General features: G+C 34.7%; 2 protein-coding genes across 5 annotated transcripts in view; both read right to left on the reverse strand.

The window, feature by feature from the left end:
* LOC150104343 (ralBP1-associated Eps domain-containing protein 1-like) overlaps positions 1-19,747 on the reverse strand; it is a 485,081-nt gene that overhangs the window by 410,694 nt on the left and 54,640 nt on the right. For all 4 annotated transcript variants that reach the window (XM_090396932.1, XM_090396933.1, XM_090396930.1 and 1 more), the window contains exon 2: positions 9,686-9,855. In XM_090396932.1, coding sequence (XP_090253058.1) covers positions 9,686-9,841 — 156 coding nt within the window. In that variant the 5' untranslated portion in view covers positions 9,842-9,855. The remainder of the gene's footprint in view (positions 1-9,685; positions 9,856-19,747) is intronic.
* Positions 13,765-14,208, reverse strand: LOC150104345 (zinc finger BED domain-containing protein 5-like). Its single transcript, XM_090396461.1, has one exon. The coding sequence runs from the start codon at positions 14,206-14,208 to the stop codon at positions 13,765-13,767; it is 444 nt and encodes a 147-aa protein (XP_090252587.1).

Raw genomic sequence — 19,747 nt, forward strand, 5'->3', positions numbered from 1 at the left:
TTAAGAAACTTTTTTCTAAAAAGGGGCAATTAGCATCCTTGACTACAATTTGGCAGGAGTTATGGTCAAAGGTTTCGTCTCATAGTGAAAGAGACTGATTCCTCCCTTCCTTCAGATTAGCCAATTAATTATTAAAAATAATAATTATTTAAAAAAACTTCACTAATTTCAAATCCTCTCTCCAAAATGGAATCAGAAAACAACTTGCATCATTAAGTAAAGGTGATAAAAATCCCTTATTGATTTTCAGCCAGTATGTGAAACTAAGATCGAAAACTACGATCTAAACGTTTCATGCCGACGAACTGTCGGCGGATCCAAGTGTAAGTGACCACTTGGTAGTGCAACACCAAGGCTACTCGATGCAAAGGTGGAGCAAGATCCCTCACTATCCTTGATATTTTCTCATAATGTAAAAACACACAGCTCCTAGGAGTTGTAGAACTGCTTTACATTATGAGGAGAGGTGACTACCCAGACCGGTTTAAACCTTTTCTGAGGTCTCATCAGTGAGTAGCTAGACCTAGATAATATCAAAGTTTAAGTGAAAAGAACTTACATACCTTCGCTATACGAATGCCAGAAAGGTGTGCCACTATATTATATTATAACATATTATAACTAAGAAGAAAAGCCAATAGCCGTTTGGCTTTTCTTCTTAGTTATAACTTGTATCATTGTCGACTGTGACATTCCTTCTTTAAAAATATCCCCTTTAAAAGTAGTAACACTTTAAATGTTTTTTCCCCTCCCCAGAGTCATAGATTTCTACAATTTTACCACCCTGCTTGTTCCTTCAGCTACTACTGATGACACAACAATCTCTGTTCAGTGGCCCAAATAATTTCTCCACCACCTCAACAATCATCATCACAGAATCCAATTTGCTACAGAAAAAAAAAACAAGCCTATCCTTTCCTAGACACCTGATTAACTTCTCCATTGTACTCTCTTTTTCAGAGTAGACAGGAAACCTATTTAAACACGCAAATTATCTTCAAAAAAAAAAAAAAAAAAAACAATCCCAAGAAACATCAATATTATAAAAAGTAGCCAAGAGCACCAAATCATTTTTTTGACTGAACATCCCACACAGCTGAACACAAATATATTTACCCCAACTTTTTAGCCAACAGCTACAATTCCAAGGAAACAAAATACTGAATATTCCACTAGTAACATATGAAGGTGACAAGGTTTATCATCATACATAATGGGCAAACTCAGCAGAAAAAAGTGAAATTAACAGACCTAATACCAAAACAAACTCTACAAAACCTCAGAGAATGTCGATTATAATAATGCTACTATTCTATATATCCTGGGCATACTAGAAAAACAGAAAACTTAACAAACTCATCTCAATATATCTCACATCTGGAGACCATAGATATGAAAGTTCTAAGAAAGATAAACATAGTGAACAGATGGTATCAATGGCAGTATCTTTCTTAAAGCAGATCTTTGCCTGCTTTATAAAAGATAAATCTCTTCTCCTAAAAATGCCACACGCTTGTAAGCTGCTCTATCATGGATCAACTGAAAAAATTCCCACCCTGACAGTGAAGGAGATGTATGAAAGGTACTGTGTTAATGGACAGTGTTGGTCTCCAGCAATGAGTCTTTTGACTTCATGGAATACCAGTATAAATAATAATAATAAAAGCATCTACAACGTTCCCCCTCATGTTGCCAATAACATTAGGTTTGATGAAACATCTACATTCTAAGCAAACAATCAAAAATGCAACTTTTGAATCTGCAATTCACAGCATTAAAAGAATTAAAGAATGACAAAGAATGAAAGGAAATCAACTGAATAAATTTATACGGACTAAGAAAAATTAGTCAAAACTTTAAACTATCTGTATACAAGAGTGTTCAAACCAACTTGAACTTATAGATTTGAGAGATGGGTTAGAAATAAAACACTTGATCAAAGACTGGAGACCACAGACATGAGTTCTGAGAAAGATTAAGGGAGTGCACAGATAACATCAATGGCAATATACATTAAAAGCTTTGATCAAGAGAATAAATTTTTTGTTCTGATGATGATGCCATTTATTGGAACACAAAACAAATGTGTTCCAATAAATGCAAAGTGCAATAAAAAAAGCAATGTTCTGCATATACAAAGATTCTTAGAATAGCCATCTTACTCTAACTTCATAAATGCCAAAATTATATCACTGATCTTTCTGTCCTGCCTGTTAAATATTAACTTTATATAATATAAAGTTTATATTAATATTAAATTTATATAAAGTAATATTTATCAATTATATATATTATCAATGACTGATAGATAGCCAGCCTGGTTGGTTGTGAGCTAGCATGCCCATCCTCGAGCCAACATTGGTTTGACTTTCCTTAAGGTTTTTCTAATGGTGTGTGTCAAATGGATTCTCTCCCAATAAGTTCCTGAACTTCCCGGAGGAGCCTGCATAATAACAATCAGTCAAATCAGCAGGGGCAATTCTCCATGCTTGCTGCGCAAGCTCATTACTTGAGAAAGAAGTAATATTTATTTGTTAATAAATGCATGCATTTATAAGCACTCCATTTAGGCTTTTATTTTTGTAGACAGAAGACATCTTAAGCTTGCGCGGCAATAATTGAGCTTTGCATTGTGTATCAAAGGCCGATGCTTGCTCGTCTAGTCAAAGCTACCTTGGCTTGCTCGGTTGTGGGAGCTTCCAGGTCCTCACTGCGGCACTGTGATTTCATGTGCGTGCATAGCCATTTCCGCTCCCTTTACGTCGTCTCACTCTGTTGCTTAAACACAGGCCATATGCAGTGAGCTTCAGTCAGCCTTTACAAGTGTACATATTGCTTGGGAAAATTAAGTAACAACCAACTTTTTCTGACGATGTTATTGACTAGTTCATAAAGAATTCTACCGTAGGGTAGAATTTGTATTCAAGTAGGTCAGCTAAATTGAAAAAGATAGAATATCATTTGTAAAATAAATTGTATTTGTATGATTAAATGTACATAAATTTCTAAATATACAGTTTTAAATGGTCAGCAAGTCATTAATCCGCTAATCAGACTTCATTCACACCGCTCACTCCCTGAATGATAACAAGAGCAAGCGTGAATTTCAAGACCAGCATTCGCTCCTGCAAATCAGAAAGAATTATAGCATTCATCAGAAAACACAATTCCATATGAAATTAAGGAAACATTCACCTTTCAATTCTTCCATATAATTATTATACTCTTTTTCAGGTTATCTTGGAAGTAAAAAAATATATTACGGGCCATACTGCTTCCAAAGGTAGCGGGATATTAGTTCGATGTTACGATGACAACAGTGAAGCGCATCGTGTTTGTGACTAAGCACATGTATAGAAAATCCCCTAAAAAAAAAAAAGTCACTGCCTGAATCACACCATTCTACCTATAACATTACGTTATGATTGCTAATATGAAATTGCATGACTAAGATGACTCTATACGACTGTGTGGTTGATATGCTGTAACAAAGTAGATGTCATATAGTTTCAAACAATCACTGCTTAAGATAAGCAGTGATTGTTTACATTATGAAGTGAACTTCACTCGTCACAACACACATTTCCGAACATGACATATTTTATTACAATAATACATACATAAATACTCTTACCCCGTCATCAATTTAATGAGGAAGCTCCTCAACACCACTCAGGCGTGGGTAGCATCATCAGATTGTGCATCTTTAACTAAATAAAGATCAAGAGCTGTCATCTATCGTGAAACATGTTTTCCACCACCTCATCTATCATTCCATCAAGGGCCCAGAATTTTTCTTCTAATATAACATGGGTTATGCAACTTTTCCATGTGCACCGAGTAATTTTCGGAAATCCTTCCATGACCAGTCTTTCAACATCTGACATTTCTGAAGTCGTATTTTTAGCTGCAATATGCCCCTTAATTTGTGCCCAGATGAATTCTATGGGATTTAGTTCACAATGGTATGGTGGAGGACTTTACTCGTCAAGTAAGACCAAACAACTCTGTGTTCTTTCTGTGCACTGTCAATGCAACATTTTTGAAACTTACTCTTGACATTTGCACCAAGTTCAATAGTTCTGTTTTCACCATATCAGAAGTAAAATCGATTCCTTTTTCCTTGAGCCACTTCTGAATGTCCTTTTTGCGCAAGCTTGAGATAGCACATTTTCCAGTCGGACCTCTAGAATGGTAAGACGTATTGTCCATTACAATAACACTGTTAGGCTCAATGTTTGGCAAAAACATGTTCGTGAACCAATGTTCATAGTGCTTTTCATCCATTTCCTTATGATAATCGGGAAATAATGCTTTTCATCCATTTCCTTATGATTTCTGTGCTCATAAAATTTCAAGGGCCCCTGGTACAAATCCATCTTTGTTGCTAGCTTGTGTTATGATTATATGAGACCCCTTTCCACTCAGTGCTTTCAGGCCTGTCATTAAGCCCAACAAAAATGTTTGACAAGCACTTTTTACTGTCATGTCCTGGAGAACTTTAGTGCAGGTGTCACATCTGGCATTCCCCCAGGTTTCATCTGTATAATAAATTTTTTGTCCCTTGAAACAATATTTCCTGATATAACGTAAATACTGGCGATGCCATAAAATTATATCTTCCCTTTCAAGTAATGCCGATGATTGCTTTCTTGTAGTGTAAACAAAACCGAGGTCCTTTAACAATCAGTTAAGTTGTTGTTAATGAAATGTGAGGGAGATCATCATTGTTTACAGCAGTCATTACCTTATATATCGTAGGAATTTCTTCTTTTGGAAAAAATCGTGCACTTTCTGATAAATTGCTGACAGCGTAAAGTCGTAGTATTTCACTGAGATGTGCATAGTCCTATGGCACTAGGCCTCTTCTTCTCCAGAATACACAGTTGTCCCATTGTGGTCAGTTCCTTCTTCATGTGGAATACTGTCGTCTTGATTACACCCGTCAGTTCTGCTGTTTGCTTCACGATATTGCCCACTGTTTTATCAGGATTTCTTGTCCGTAAACCAGTGTAAACATTTAGTACTATGTGCTTGTCAGAGCTTCTTGGAGGTTTGCTTTAGGATGCATCACTAATTTAGGACTATCGTGAGTGGGAATAAAAGAGCCAAAACCACCAGTCATCTCCACCATATTTAGGGTAAAGTCGCCAGAGACCACGTGATAGATAATTGCATTTTTCAAAAATAAGTTCCCTGTAACAATTTTTATTATTATTATTATTATTACATGGCACCTCCAGGGAGTCTAAAGACTTATCAAGAGAGGGCACTTACTCCACAACTCTAGTCTCCACCATTCAATCCACCAACTACAACGAAACCGCAACTACTTTCATCATCCACACCAATGCCATCTACCGCCGATCACCACCACTAGTATTTCCACAGACAATCACAAACATCCATGTCCATGGCAGAAATCATAATTCTAGCATCCACAAGTAAGGAAGTAGTAAATAATTATATACAAAGTACCACACGATATGATAACATAAAAAATTTAAGGACCTATTTTATGCAGCATAAGCCTATAGTATGAATGGTAAGAAAAGCTAGAAATGTAACTTATTCCGCTACTTCCAAGATAATCTGAAAAAGAGTATAGATTAAGTTCCCACTGCTAAAATTCCAACAAAAGTAGGTAGCTGAAAAGCATTAAATGCAATTAAGAACACGCCAGAATTGTTCTGCATATTATTATTATTATTCAGAATTCCATGGAGTCAAAAGACTCATCGTGGGAGGTCCTTCCTAAGAAACACAAAGTATATCATACCACTCTTTAAACTCATTGACCGTTCTCGCTCCCACCACTCCATCAGGCAATGCATTCCACGGTTCAACCACCCTCCATGCAAAGAAATCACTCCTTACCCTCTTGCTCACAGTTTCCTTTCGTAACTGGACCAACTTCAACAAAATTTCAGCTTTCCAGAAGTAACCACTGTTTTGATATGCCTTAAAAGAAATATATCATATGCAGAAAATCACCCTTGTCTAATAAATCAATCATTCATGTTTTTCATTTAATAAAAACTTACTCCTTCCCTCCATCCATCCATGAATTCACACACACAATCAGCTACATTCTTAAACTGAAAATCATTCATCACATAAACAGCTGATATGCAGCAATGGGTCATTTTCTTCTTTCTGCACACGTTCATAATACCTCAGAGTTTCCATTTAGATTAGTAAAGTAGCTGTAGATCAACATTTGAGTGAATATAGTAAATATTAGAAAACATGGCACAGTATATATTTTGAATACAGATGTTTTTCTTATAAGAAAGCATCTGATTAAAAATAGGAATAACTTCAAATAACAAATACTGGTCTCAAAATTAAGTAATTTTCTTCAAACAAAGTCATTAAATTTAATTAGTCTTCATCTCACCTCATCTTCCATTTACCCTATGCCACAATGTATCCTAAGTCCTGTCGTGTTCTCAAGGCCGGTTTACCTGCTTTGTGGATTGAAAACCCCCAGGATAAACTGGGGGAAAAATCCTACTGTCCATGCCCAAGACCAAACTTGGCTATGGCTGAGAAAGATCCTTCAGCTCCTCACGTCACTGACGAGAATCGAACCTAGGACACTCTTTTCCCAGGCATATGGTTACGAAGTGCACAGCCACTAGCCTAGCCGCATGGATTGTGAACTACCTTAATTAATTAATTTATATCATATTCAATTAATATAACAAGCAAAATTCACTAACTGCTTTTTTATTACATATTAATGAAATTAATAATTGTATTGTAATTTTAATAATATGATAAAAAACTAACATGTCCAGTTTCCTTTTGAATAATTAAAGGATAAATGTGAACGAAAATTTTGTCACAGGCAAGGTAATAACTGTTCTAATAACTATCCAAAGAAAATTATTAATTTCATAAATTTTCTTTGGAAAGTCTTCTTAAACTAAATTATAACAAAATATTGTTATAATTTAGTTTAAGAATTTGAGAGAGCATACAAAACAATCAAATTAATTTCACGGCTTAATGACAAAGGGATGAGTTACATAGCTGACCTACACTATTTATTGTAAGCACAAGTTGACTGCTTTGATAGATTCAAATCAGAGCCCAATTTCAAAAAAGCATCTCTTTGGATTTCAGGGAGATTGCTGTTTGGTTTCATTTCCTAAGAAGATTGGATTCTTGCAAAGATTGTGTTCAAATGACTGACACCGAACCTGGATTCATGAACAGCATTACTACTGCTGCAGACAAAAGGAAAAGACCTAATGGAAGAATAGTTTGGTTTTTTAAAAATAAAATTAATCATTCATTTCAGTTCTATTGTAAAGGAACGATGGAACTCATTGAAAGTGTGAAAAATGCCTATTCACAGCATTTATGGATTTGGAAAAGCCTCTAAATGAGTTCCATCAAGAATATACATGTTGCTTTCAATTACCATATCTGATAATTCAAAGCAACAATTTTATAAGATTCCAATGAGGATGATGATGACTTATTTCCCCACATACTTAATGTGGCAATGAACACTATTTTAGATACCATTAATGAACAGAAAATCCACTGTATTAGAAGATGTGATGATCTACATACATTCAGAAGAGGGGTTATATATAGGACTAGTTTGCTGTTTTTGATTTACAGTTCAAGCAACTAAGGCTATGAGGCCTTAATAAATTCTGTATATTTTTTTGAACAGACTGTTGTTTTGCAAGATGAAAAACCTGATTTTCAGGAGAAAAAACTCAGGGTTACAAAATAAAAAATAGAACCTGAACATGACTAACAATTGTTGGTTACATATTAACAGAAAGAAAAGTGAAAACTCAGTATAAAATTCAAAGAGAAAATGTGCAAATTAACAGCATGAGAGTTGTTGGTCAAGTCCTGAGTAAATATTCAAATATAAGTGTGCTTTTAAGTGATGGAAATTTAAAACAAGAAATCTCGAGGATATGACTGGGTCCAAGCTTCTTTAATAATATAAGTAGTCCAATTTGGGACAGTAAAAATCACTTGAAGTTCCTGTGAAAAGAAGTTACTTTTTACCCATTTAGTCTTATCCAGCAGATACATGGACACTAAAAAAATAGAAATTCAAGTAGAACACAGGCAATGGAAATGAAGATTTTCAGGACACTGTTGGCAAAAACAAGAAAAGAAAGAATGAATAAAAAATATTGTTTAGGCACATATTAGGACTACAAAGTACTGAAAATGCTTTGGACATGTAAAAAGAACAAATTAAAAAATAATGCATGAAATAAAACATGAGAGAAAAGGTATGAAGAGAAAGATCACAAAATATGTCAAGAAACTAGATAACAGAAGATTTAGAGAAAAAAAAATTCGAGTGGAGCAGTTTTTGATAAAATGACAGACAGTTTTGATTGGCCTGACATGAAACACGTCCTGCTGGAACAGATGTTTAAGTTTTCAACTGGTTTGTAACCTTGCAGGCTAACAAACAGAGAGAGCCTGCAAGATTTTGAACATCAGATAGGACACAACTTTCATCGATAACACGAAATTAAAAGGTTATGAAGTACAAAAGCCATACTTCATCTGATTTTGTATAATTTAAGTACTGTATCTTCTTTCTCTCTTTTATGGTTGCAACTGCACTAAACTTAATCATAGTCTGAGATATGGATGCATGTGATTGTCTAGGAATTAATATTCTGGCATATGATACACCTTCCATTTATCCAAGAAATGAATTTTTGGTATGGGAAGAAATATCTTTGGAGATATCAGATTCTCACCATCTGAAACTAGAGCCCTAGTTGGCTGGGAGGGGGGTACAATCAGGCTTCAATTTATGAGTTCATTCAACAAAGTTTAGAGCACAATGGGGAATGATTATTCATTTTTTGCACATTTATAATATCTGCTGGAAAGAAGCAATTTTATAGAGCCCAAGAGTTATTACAGCTAGAGACTAGATTGTATTTGTTCAACCTTCTGCTAAACTTTGAGCACAGCAAGTTTAAAATCATTATCATAAACAACTGTGAAACAATAACTTACTCAATGTATGACTCTTTATACGTCACAATCAGCAGCAGTTATATGCTGCTGTTGATGATGATAATAATAATATGAAGTTGTAAAGCATGAGAAGGACAGACACAACTCGGCAGTTAATGCAGGCTGACTTGACGAGATTAGTTATACGGGTAAATAGCAATGAATATGAGTTCAGTTTTGCCAAGCATAGGTTATGCATTTCAAAGAAGCAATTTCAAGCACAGTATTATATTAATGGTAATTTAGCATGCACAGTCAATGAGCTAGAGTCTAAGGATAATAATACTACAGTGTTTAAGTCATCCCATTGGATAGCTCTACTGTTGAAGAGAATGCTAACTTGTAAGAAAAGGAAGGTAAAGTTTATGGAGTATATGGAGAAGAGAAAATATGAGAAATAAGTTAATAAAGGGATCTTACAGTATAAAAACAAGCCATTCTGTAGTTTGTGGCTGGTAGAACTTGGGGTCATTGCTGGAAGATGGTTAGAAGCATGATGAAAAGTTTTTCTCACTCTCAAGAACTTTGGCTACCATTACATATTGCAGGAATCTTCTGTAAATATATTTTTAGATACAACAGGTACTTAAATATCTAAATGGACCCCCTCCCTCAATGAGTCCTTGGAATGATGCACTACAAATAAAAATAGAATACCCACCTGATGCAATATTTCTGTAGAAAGCTGAGATGTCAGAAAGAGTTCTGAAGCTTTATTACCAGCTACTTTTCCCTGACCATCTACATCATAGCAGCTGAACAATTCACCAAAATAACGCTGTTCAGGATCACTCAACTTCAAACCCAAAGTTTCCATTGCCAGGTAATACTCTGCAAAATTATGCATTTAAAAAAGGATAAGTTTTCACCAATAACCTAATGAAATTTTTAATTCAATATTCATTGTGCTTGCAAGGATCTTATTTTCTATACAAGTTTAACTTATTTGCTCATGTTAAAATGCCTTATCATTTAGTTATTATGTAATCACAAAGTGAACTATTTCAAACACTGTATAATATAGTAAAAATGTTGTGTCATTTGCTTGTATGTTATTATGCAATGACTATGAAGTAATAAAATATAGTTATGAGTTAAATACTAAGTCGGAGAAATGGGGAGTGAAAAACAATAATAATAAAATGAGAAGCAGAATTAAAATATGGATACTGGAATGAACTAATAAATTCAACTATAAAGCCCAATATACTACTATAAATTAAAGATATTATATTCTTGGCATCTTTAACCTTTATTGAGGTATGTTAAAGTGCAGGGATACTCCGTCCAAAAATTCTGCATCATCTACAAGATCACTCTAAATCTCACTGAGCGACCCTAAAGGAGATCACTACTAAACTCAATTTCTGACTTAAATCACTCCAGGACAGGAGAAACTCGGCAGTGATTCCATTCAGGGAGAGGCAAAAACCTGCCACTGAGCAGAGCTGCTCTACTCCCCAAAGACAAACATTATCATAGTATTAGTGGGAGTCAGACCCAGATGAGATACCAGGTTGAAGTAACCAGAAGTCATCATATATTTTCCATATACAAGTAGTCAAAAGGTGTCACACCTTATTACTGAAATACTCTGAATTAGAGATAGACGTTAAAAGATTTTTTGACTTAGTTATGCTATAAATTAAAGATGCCAAGAAGTTATATAGTCATCACTCGACTTACATTAGGGTTCTGTTCCATCTGGCAGGACATAAGTCGATACATTAAATCAACAGAGTTATAGGGGTTAGGGACTTAACCATAATAATTAGACTGTCATTTTAATTTTTAAACTATACAAAACTGTACTGTGCATTACTGCCACTATAAAACAGGAGAATAATCACCCAACTCTTCCTCCACAGTCACATCTTCATTACCTTCCCTATGTGAAGGACCAGGCTGCAGCTGTTCTGGTGTAAACTTTTGTTTTTTGATGAAAATGTCCGATGTGCTTTGATTATTCCTTTTCTTCCTTTCATCATAAATTTGTTTATAGCAAACAAACACATCATTTACTTTCCTTTCTTCTAGTAAGTAGCATTCAACATTTGGGTCCTGTCTTCAGTCATTTTGAAAATATCGCTAACTGCAGAGAAAATTTCTGGAAGACCCTTCATTGTGAATTGTTTAACTACCTCTTCTTGTTTCTCTTTCCCCTCTTCCTCTTTTGCAACACATTGTTCCTCCAGTTCAACCAATTCTTCATTGGTCAACTCTTCAGGCACACTTTCTATGAGCTGAACTATGTCGTCCGCATTCACTTTGAGATTCAGATTGTTTACTAGGCCCACTATTTCTTCACTCAATTTACAAAGGTCTTCATTTTTTTTCAAAACTTCCAAAATCGTGCACAATATGGAAAAAGACATTAAAAGACTTTTTAATGTCTTTTTCCATATGCCACTCATACATTGAGAGGTTACTTCATCCCAAGCCACAATATTTTTAATAGCATGATAAATATTGAATGCTTTCCAGAATTGCATGAGAGTCTGATCATTTCCTTCAGTATCAGAAATGGCTTGTGAAGAAGTTCTCCGTAGATAATAAGCCTTAAACCCTGAAAGAACCCTCTGTTCCATCAGTTGGATCAATGAAGTAGTGTTCGGAGGGAAAAACATGACCTTGATCTTGGGGGTGAAAATCATCAACGTAATGTGGATGACTTGGAGCATTATCTAGAATTAAGGCATTGTCTAACAATTTTTTGAGTCATCCATGTCTTATTACTCTGATAATGAACTGGAAGAGTATGCTTCCTAATGATTTTGAAGGCTCGTGGAATCTCACTGTGCCATATCACAAATGGTTTCAATTTATATCCAGCCACATTATTTCCTAACAGAATCGTAACATGGTCTTTAAGAGCTTTGAAACCAGACATACATATTAGCTTTTGGTGGATGAATGTTTGCTCGGACATTTTTTTTTTCCAAAACAAGGTCTCATCCATATTAAATATTTGCTGTGGCAAATAATTTTCCACCATAATAATTTTATCCAATTTCTCCACAAACTCCTTGGCAGGATTCTCATCGGTACTTGCAGATTCACCATTCATTTTCACATTTTGCAGCGCAAAAATCTGCTTGGATCTCATGAATCAACCGGAAGAAGCGTTCAATTTGCAGTCGTAATCAGGCCTTGCTTTCTCCTTCCACATACTGAAGAAACTTAGTGCCTTAGCAGTTATGGTCATAGTACTAACAGGTATGCGTTTTTGGTTCAGGTCCTCTATCCATGATGCAAGTAGCTTTTACATATCACCGATAGGACCTTGTCGTTGCTTTGCCATTAACGTTGATTTAATGGAAGATCCTTTCACAGACTCTAGGATTTTATTCTTATTTTTTCAAAATGCCTGTCACTGTAGAATGAGCCCATCGGAAATCATGTGCGATCACACCAACGGGCATACCAGCTTCATTTTGCTTTATAACTTGCAACTTAATTTCAAGATCAATTGCTCGCCCCTTTTTCTGTGATTCTTCACTAGGTTTTTTGATTGGGTGTGTAAGGAGCCATGTCGCACAAATCATTGTGAAATATTTAACGATAAACACATAAATAACCTATTTCTCAAACACAAAATCAACAGAGGAATTGTTGAAGACAAGTGCCGACTGCCAAATGAACTTGCTGCTGAATGCGCATGAAGCATTATAGAAATAGAAGCTAAATAGAAACCTTTTTACTTTAGTTCGCTTGTATCTTGTTCGAAAGTATAGCCGAAAATGCTATTTATTCCCTTATGGCAGTGCTTTCCAAACTTTTAATGTTGATGACAAACATTTTAGACAAACATAATTTCATGGCACAGTAATTCAGTCTGATGTACCTCTCATGGGTCACATGGCCAGATCAGATGTAGTTTAAGTATATGCTTCTACAATTATATTTTATATAACTTTTAGAAGGTTTATTTAAAAATTTCTTTCTGTTCATCCGATACTGGGTTAAAAAAATTCAGTATTAATAGTAAGTGATTAATCACTTACTCCTTTTAAAACTGATCCCATCATTACTATAACACGCAACTCTTTTTGATATTTGATAAGATCAAATATCATGTAACTCCTTTAAAGTTTGCGTTATATAGTTAGACTATACTCTTGTCTTGAGGGCACGACACAGTCTATTAACAAACTAGAGGTTAAACTTGTTTCACAACACAACCTATTTCATGAAAACCTTTCATTTTTATTAAAAATATATAATACAGTATGATCGAATATAAAACATATCAAGTGAGCTGAAATGATTCTCTCTTCTTAATTTTTCAATGTATTTAATATAGGGAAAACAGATTTCATAGCTCGCTTGTTGAGTTTTTTCAATCATACTGTATTTTTATATATAATAAAATATACAAAATAAAAATATATAATATATTTATATTTATTTCCAAGATTAATGTCATTGTTATAAGAAATAGAAAGAAAAGAAAGAAATATATAATAGAATTTTAATGAGATATATGAGCTTCATGGGATGAACACATATTTTCAATATTTGGTGGTATAAAGACACTCGCATTTTGTCATCAGGCATTCTTAAGCTTCCACATTTCAATGTCTTCAAGTTTGCCATCGTTGAAAAAGATACTTCACACGTGTATGTAGTAGAAAACTGCAAAAGAATTTTTAACGCTTTTTTACCTATGTTTGGATGCATTTTTGAAATACGAATCAAAAAATTTTCTAAATCACCCTCTTCATAAATCATTAACAGACTTCAATCATTTTTTATTTCTGTTAATTCTTCTTCTCCAATAAGTGACAAGTTAATCGTTGCAGTTGAAAAAAATGGATTTCTGATCCAATCATAGTCTTGTATTTCAATATTTGGGAAGTAGTGATGAATTTTCTCTCCGAGCATTGTTAAATGGTCAACAATTAGCGAGCTGATATCACATTTTAGTTCACCTGCAGTTTTGGAAAACATTTCAATATTTCCTTCTTTCACTTTCCTTTTCCAAATTTCTATCTCGTCTCTCATAGCACAAATTTTATCCACCGCTGTTAAGATATTTTCTCCTTTTCCTTGCATACTGGTGTTTATTTTATTCAAGTGTTCAAATATGTCAGCAAGATATGCCAATTTTGTGGACCATAATTTGTTTTGAATTAGATCGCAGAATTCATTTTGTTGATTTTCCTCAAAAAGTTTAAGCATCATTTCCCTCAATTCATATACACGACAAAGCACTCGACCTCTTGACAGCCAACGAACTTTTGAGTGTAGTATAAGTTTTTTTAAATTTTGCCCCCATATCTTCATAAATTTTAGCAAATAATCTTGATTTAAGAGGTCTACTTTTAATGTAATTGACCATTTGAACAACTTTGTCCATAACCTTTTTTTAATTCATTACAAGTGGTTTGCGCGACTAGTGCTTCGCGATGTAAAAAGTAATGAGTAATTATAATATTTTCATTCTCTTTCTTTGCTAAAGCTTTGAAACCTTTTGTTGAACCAACCATTTAAGGAGCGCCATCTGTACATATTCCTGCACAATTTAACCACAGCAAATTATTTTCCTTCATGAAGCAATCTACTGTTTTAAATATATCTTCGCCTCTACTTTTCATTGGAAGTTCTAGACAACACAAGAATTGCTCAATAATTCTGTTAGTATGAATGAAACATATAAAAACGAGTAATTGCGTTAACCCACTGACATCTCTTGATTCATCTAACTGCAATGTAAAAATCATATTATCGTCTTGAAAAATATCTTTTATTTGCAGCTTAATGTCAGCAGAATGTCTTGAATACGTCTTCCAATCGTGTAATCTGCCAAAGGGATTTTATTAACTTCTATCTCAAATTCGGACCCAAACATTGTTTGAACAATAGACAGCAAGATTCCTTTATAGTAGTTTCGGCAATAGTGTGTGGCTCCTTGTTTTTGGCAATTATTTGGGCAACCAAGTAATTTGCCTTTTGAGCTTTCTCTGATATCTTCATTCTCTTGGTGAACGATGCAGACTGCTTCTTTATAGATTTTGAAAGTTCAATGAAGTATTCTACTGGCTTTTCTGACAAATGACTGTTGTGTTTTGAGTAAAATGGCGCTTTAATTTGTTTGGTACCATACTTTCATTTGCAAGTATCACCCCACAAACTAAACACTATGGACAAAGATGGTTTTCATTATCAGGAAATGTGAACCCCAATTTCATATAATCTTTATTGTATGAAATTGGGGGATTTCATACAATAAATTTTGGGGGATTTCATACAATAGATTTCATACAAGAAAATTTTGGCAGATTACACGTCTTCCAATCGTGTAATCTGACAAAGGGATTTTATTAACGTCTATCTCAAATTCGGACCCAAACATTGTTCGAACAATAGACAGCAAGATTCCTTTATAGTAGTTTCGGCAATAGTGTGTGGCTCCTTGTTTTTGGCAATTATTTGGGCAACCAAGTAACTTGCCTTTTGAGCTTTCTCTGATATCTTCATTCTCTTGGTGAACGATGCAGACTGCTTCTTTATAGATTTTGAAAGTTCAATGAAGTATTCTACTGGCTTTTCTGACAAATGACTGTTGTGTTTTGAGTAAAATGGCGCTTTAATTTGTTTGGTACCATACTTTCATTTGCAAGTATCACCCCACAAACTAAACACTATGGACAAGGATGGTTTTCATTATCAGGAAATGCGAACCCCAATTTCATATAATCTTTATTGTATAAACGAGGCGTGGAAAATTCTCCTTTACACTTCTTCTGTATTAATGCAGACCGTTAAACAGTTGATTCTTGCGTAGTTTCCTCTATAGTCGATACATTTTGTTCATCACAAACGTCACCTTCAGCTTTTCTTTTATTAATTAGAAACTTATCCATTTTACGGATAATTCAACACTAATTTGATAAATAAAACTGTGTGAATTTATTGTAAAGCTTTAACAGTAACTAAACATAAAATAAAAGCACCAGCTCTTTGTTTATTCATGTTGCAGTTAGAATAAACATCAATAATAACATTTGCATGAATAGTGGGGCATTTATTTTTATTGGTTGAACGATAATAAAACCGAGCGACTACTACGTGGTAAAACCACAGGGATGAATTCGGCTGCATTTATTCTTCATTATTTAGCGAAATATATTGATATGAAATATTCTTAAAGGTTAAAAATAATTAAAAGATAGTTTGTATATATAATTTTGAAAGTAAAATTTAAATTCTGGAACGTAAAACATCTTGCAATTACATTCTATTTAAAGTAAAGTATTTTTGGGACTCCTCAATGCAGCTCTGCACAATTTAGCTTCTGTTTACATTTACTGTCACTCATACTTGAATGAACTATAGAAAACCCCCAACGAAAATGAAACTGATGGTGATGGTTGCATGTAAGTGGGTATAGACTCAGGGAGGGGGTTCAGAGCGGTTGACCAAATATCTGCTTTAACGGCGCTAACTAAAAGTCGTACCGGTACTTTGTGAAATGGATTCTGCTGTGGAAATTTTCAGCAATTATTCTGTTTAATGCTTTATGTTCGCGCGACACACCTTTACAATGCAGCCAACACACAGTTTGGAAAGCTCTGCCTTATGGGATCATGGACGTAACTCGATTGGACATAAGCTGTGGGATGACTGTATTCTTGTTTTTATCCTTTATCCCAGTGTAAGCAAACAAAGTTTGTGATGAAGTAACTAGGCTACTTATATATATATTACAAATATGTGATACAAATATGACGTAGAACTCCATCTATATAATACCATTAGAATCCAAAGTTGAAAGCAACTTTACCCATAGATGAACATACATAAAATGCTATACAAATTGAGCTCTTCTCATGATTTTAACTTACCTGTAGCATAAGCTTTGTTATTCTCTTCTCGTTTCAAAAATTTACAGAAAATTGTCCTGAACTATGACTGAAAATTTGGATATAATAAAAAAATACACAAGTTTATACATTTTATTAAATATTAAATGTTACTGTCAGGTCTACTAGTTATATCACAAAAATATGTTTTAGAACAAGACACAAAAGAGTTTCAGCTTGCTTTAATGATTCTCTACATGCTATATGTAATTCATGTGTACATCAAAGCTTGGAATCCAAAATGAATAAAAAAAAGTTTCAAAAATAATATACAGGGTATCCAGAATTAGCTATCTATTTCAGTGAAATGGGACGAATTTTTTAAAAACTCATGTTTATTGATGTTTATCATGTTTAATATTTTTTAAAAATGTAAAAATTTCTAAATTATTTCATAATTTTATTTTCATCTCTTTTCAGAACCCTAACCCTAATAATGAATGCACAAGAACGCATCTTTGTTGTAGTGTATTGTACCACCTTACCCCAGTCCTGAAGATACTTTCAGGCGCAAACTTTGTTTGCTCACATTTGATAAAGGATTAAACGAAATTTATTATAGTCTAACCAACTGAAAAATAAACTTTCAACATCTTTCTCTAAATTCAGAGTAATTTAATAAAAAGGTGGCACACCGTTTGGCAACTCCTATAGGTAGAGATGACCTTGTAATGCTTCTGCCTGGTATTTCCACTCGGGCCTGGCTCCCACTGAAGAGACCTCAATAAAGGTCGAAACTAGTCTGGGTAGTGGCCCTCCCCTTAATGCATAACATTATACATATCCGCAAGGAGATGTGTTTTGCATTATGGGAGATACTGATAGGAGTGTTGTGAGCTTGCTCCACCTTTGCAACGAGTTGCTCAGTGTTGTACCACCTCACCCCCAGTCCTGAAGATACTTTGAGGCGCAAACTTTGTTTGCTCACACTTGGATAAAGGATTAAACTAAATTTATTAGGATCCATACAGAGGAGAGCAATAAGTCTGATTGCTCTCCTCTGTATGGAGTCGAGCAATTTAAAGGAGCTTTTGCGGGGCCCCACCCCATATGTGGGAGCAGTATTCGGTGGTTGGGAGGATTTGTGATTTGTATAAGGTTAATGGGTGTTCAGGGGTGAAGTAACGTCTTAAGCAAAAGAGAAATCTTAGTTTTTTTTAGAAGTTGAGGATGCAATGGTTGTTATGAGTTTGCGCCAGGAGAGGCTTGCTGTCAGGATAATTCCAAGAGAAATCTCAGATTGTCTGGAAATTTGGGTATTGTCAAAAATAATACTGGGAGAAACTGGTTCTTTTTTTTTAATGAGAAATGACACAGTACTGGGTTTTATTTGCATTGAAATTGACTAGGTTATCTGAACCGCATTGGAGGATGGCTTGGAGGTCTGAATTAAGGGCAGTGGTGGTTGCTGATCTGTTGGTTGAGGTGAGTTGTGTGAAGTAAGGTTTATCAAAAGAAAAGGAGGAGTGCAATGTGCTGTCATCTGCAAAACTGTGTATTGGGTTGGAGGTAAGCTGAAGTAGGTCATTGATATATATATATATATATATATATAGTAGGAAAAGGGTTGGTGAGGGGACAGAACTTTGAGGAACCCCAGCATTAGTTGAATGATGAAAGGATAATAAGACATCCACCACCGCACATAGTGAGCATCCTGACAGAAAGCTGGCAATCCAATTACAGAGGTCTTGAGATAGACCAAACGATGGTAGCTTGCTTAGTAAGCCCTTGTGCCAGACCCAGTCAAATGCCTTGAGAATATCATGACCAAACGCTTGAGATTGGCCAAACTTCTCCATGGCATTTGACCAGAGATGGGCGATATATGTGAGCAGATCTCCTGTTGATCGGCAGCGACAGAATCCATAATGGCAGTCATTTATTAGACAGGTAGCTTCAAGTTAGTGTAGAAGGGGTTCTAGAAGAAGAAGAATAAACCCAACATCAGAAGAACTGAGGATAGCAACCATCAATATAAGGAGTATTAATGGAAATTAAATTGAACTTGCGGAAGAATTGGAAAAGTACCGAGTGGACACAACTGGCATAACTGAAACAAAGAAGACAAACACAGGTGAGATACTACTAAATAATAAGTATAGGATGCTATTTTCAGGCAATCATGATCAAGGAAAGGAAGGAGAAGTGATAGCATTCAACATAACACGAAGATAAACTTCTTGATTTGAAAGCAGTTTCAAGTAGAGTTATGTGGGCAAACTTGAAAATGGGCAAATGGACAATGAAACTTATTTGTGCCTATAATCCCATAGAAGGTTCTTCTAAGGAAGAAGTGGAGGAATTTTTTTAGTCATTAGAACAGACAGCTGACAAAAGAAAATGCAAAAAGTGGTCCTTCTTGAAGACCTGAACAGCAGAGTATGAAACGAATCCCAACAGGCATATAGGAATATTTTGGGAAAATTTGGAGAAAACGGCAAAGCTAATATTAAATAATGGTAAGCATTTACTGGAATTCTGCTCAGGACACATACAAGTCATTACTAACACTATGTTTCAACATAAAGATGAGCACAAGTTCACATGGAGAGAAGACGCAAAAAATGAGAAAAGCCTCATTGACTACATCATCATTGATGGTGATATCATCAAGCTAGTTCAGGATACCAGTGTACAAAGGATCCAAAATAGGAAATGACCATTACTTACAGTACTAAGCAGGATAAAACTGGATATTACATTGAAAAGAACAGTATATAAGGAAGTTTTAAAAAGAATTAAATTTGAGCAGTTTTTACAGGTACACTGTAGACTCAACAATGCAAACATTATTGAAGAAAATTTGCAGCCGTTTGAAAATAAGAACAAAACCTTGGAGTCTCATTGGCAAACTC

This window comes from Typopeltis vanoorti, chromosome 8, assembly GCF_054136105.1.
Source record: "Typopeltis vanoorti isolate ZY-2024b chromosome 8, IOZ_Tvanoo_1.0, whole genome shotgun sequence".
Lineage (NCBI taxonomy): Eukaryota > Metazoa > Arthropoda > Arachnida > Uropygi > Thelyphonidae > Typopeltis > Typopeltis vanoorti.

Coding starts and splice junctions, on each gene's coding strand:
- LOC150104345 (XM_090396461.1), bottom strand. CDS start 14,208: ATGATGCTTAAACTTTTTGAGGAAAATCAACAAAATGAATTCTGCGAT.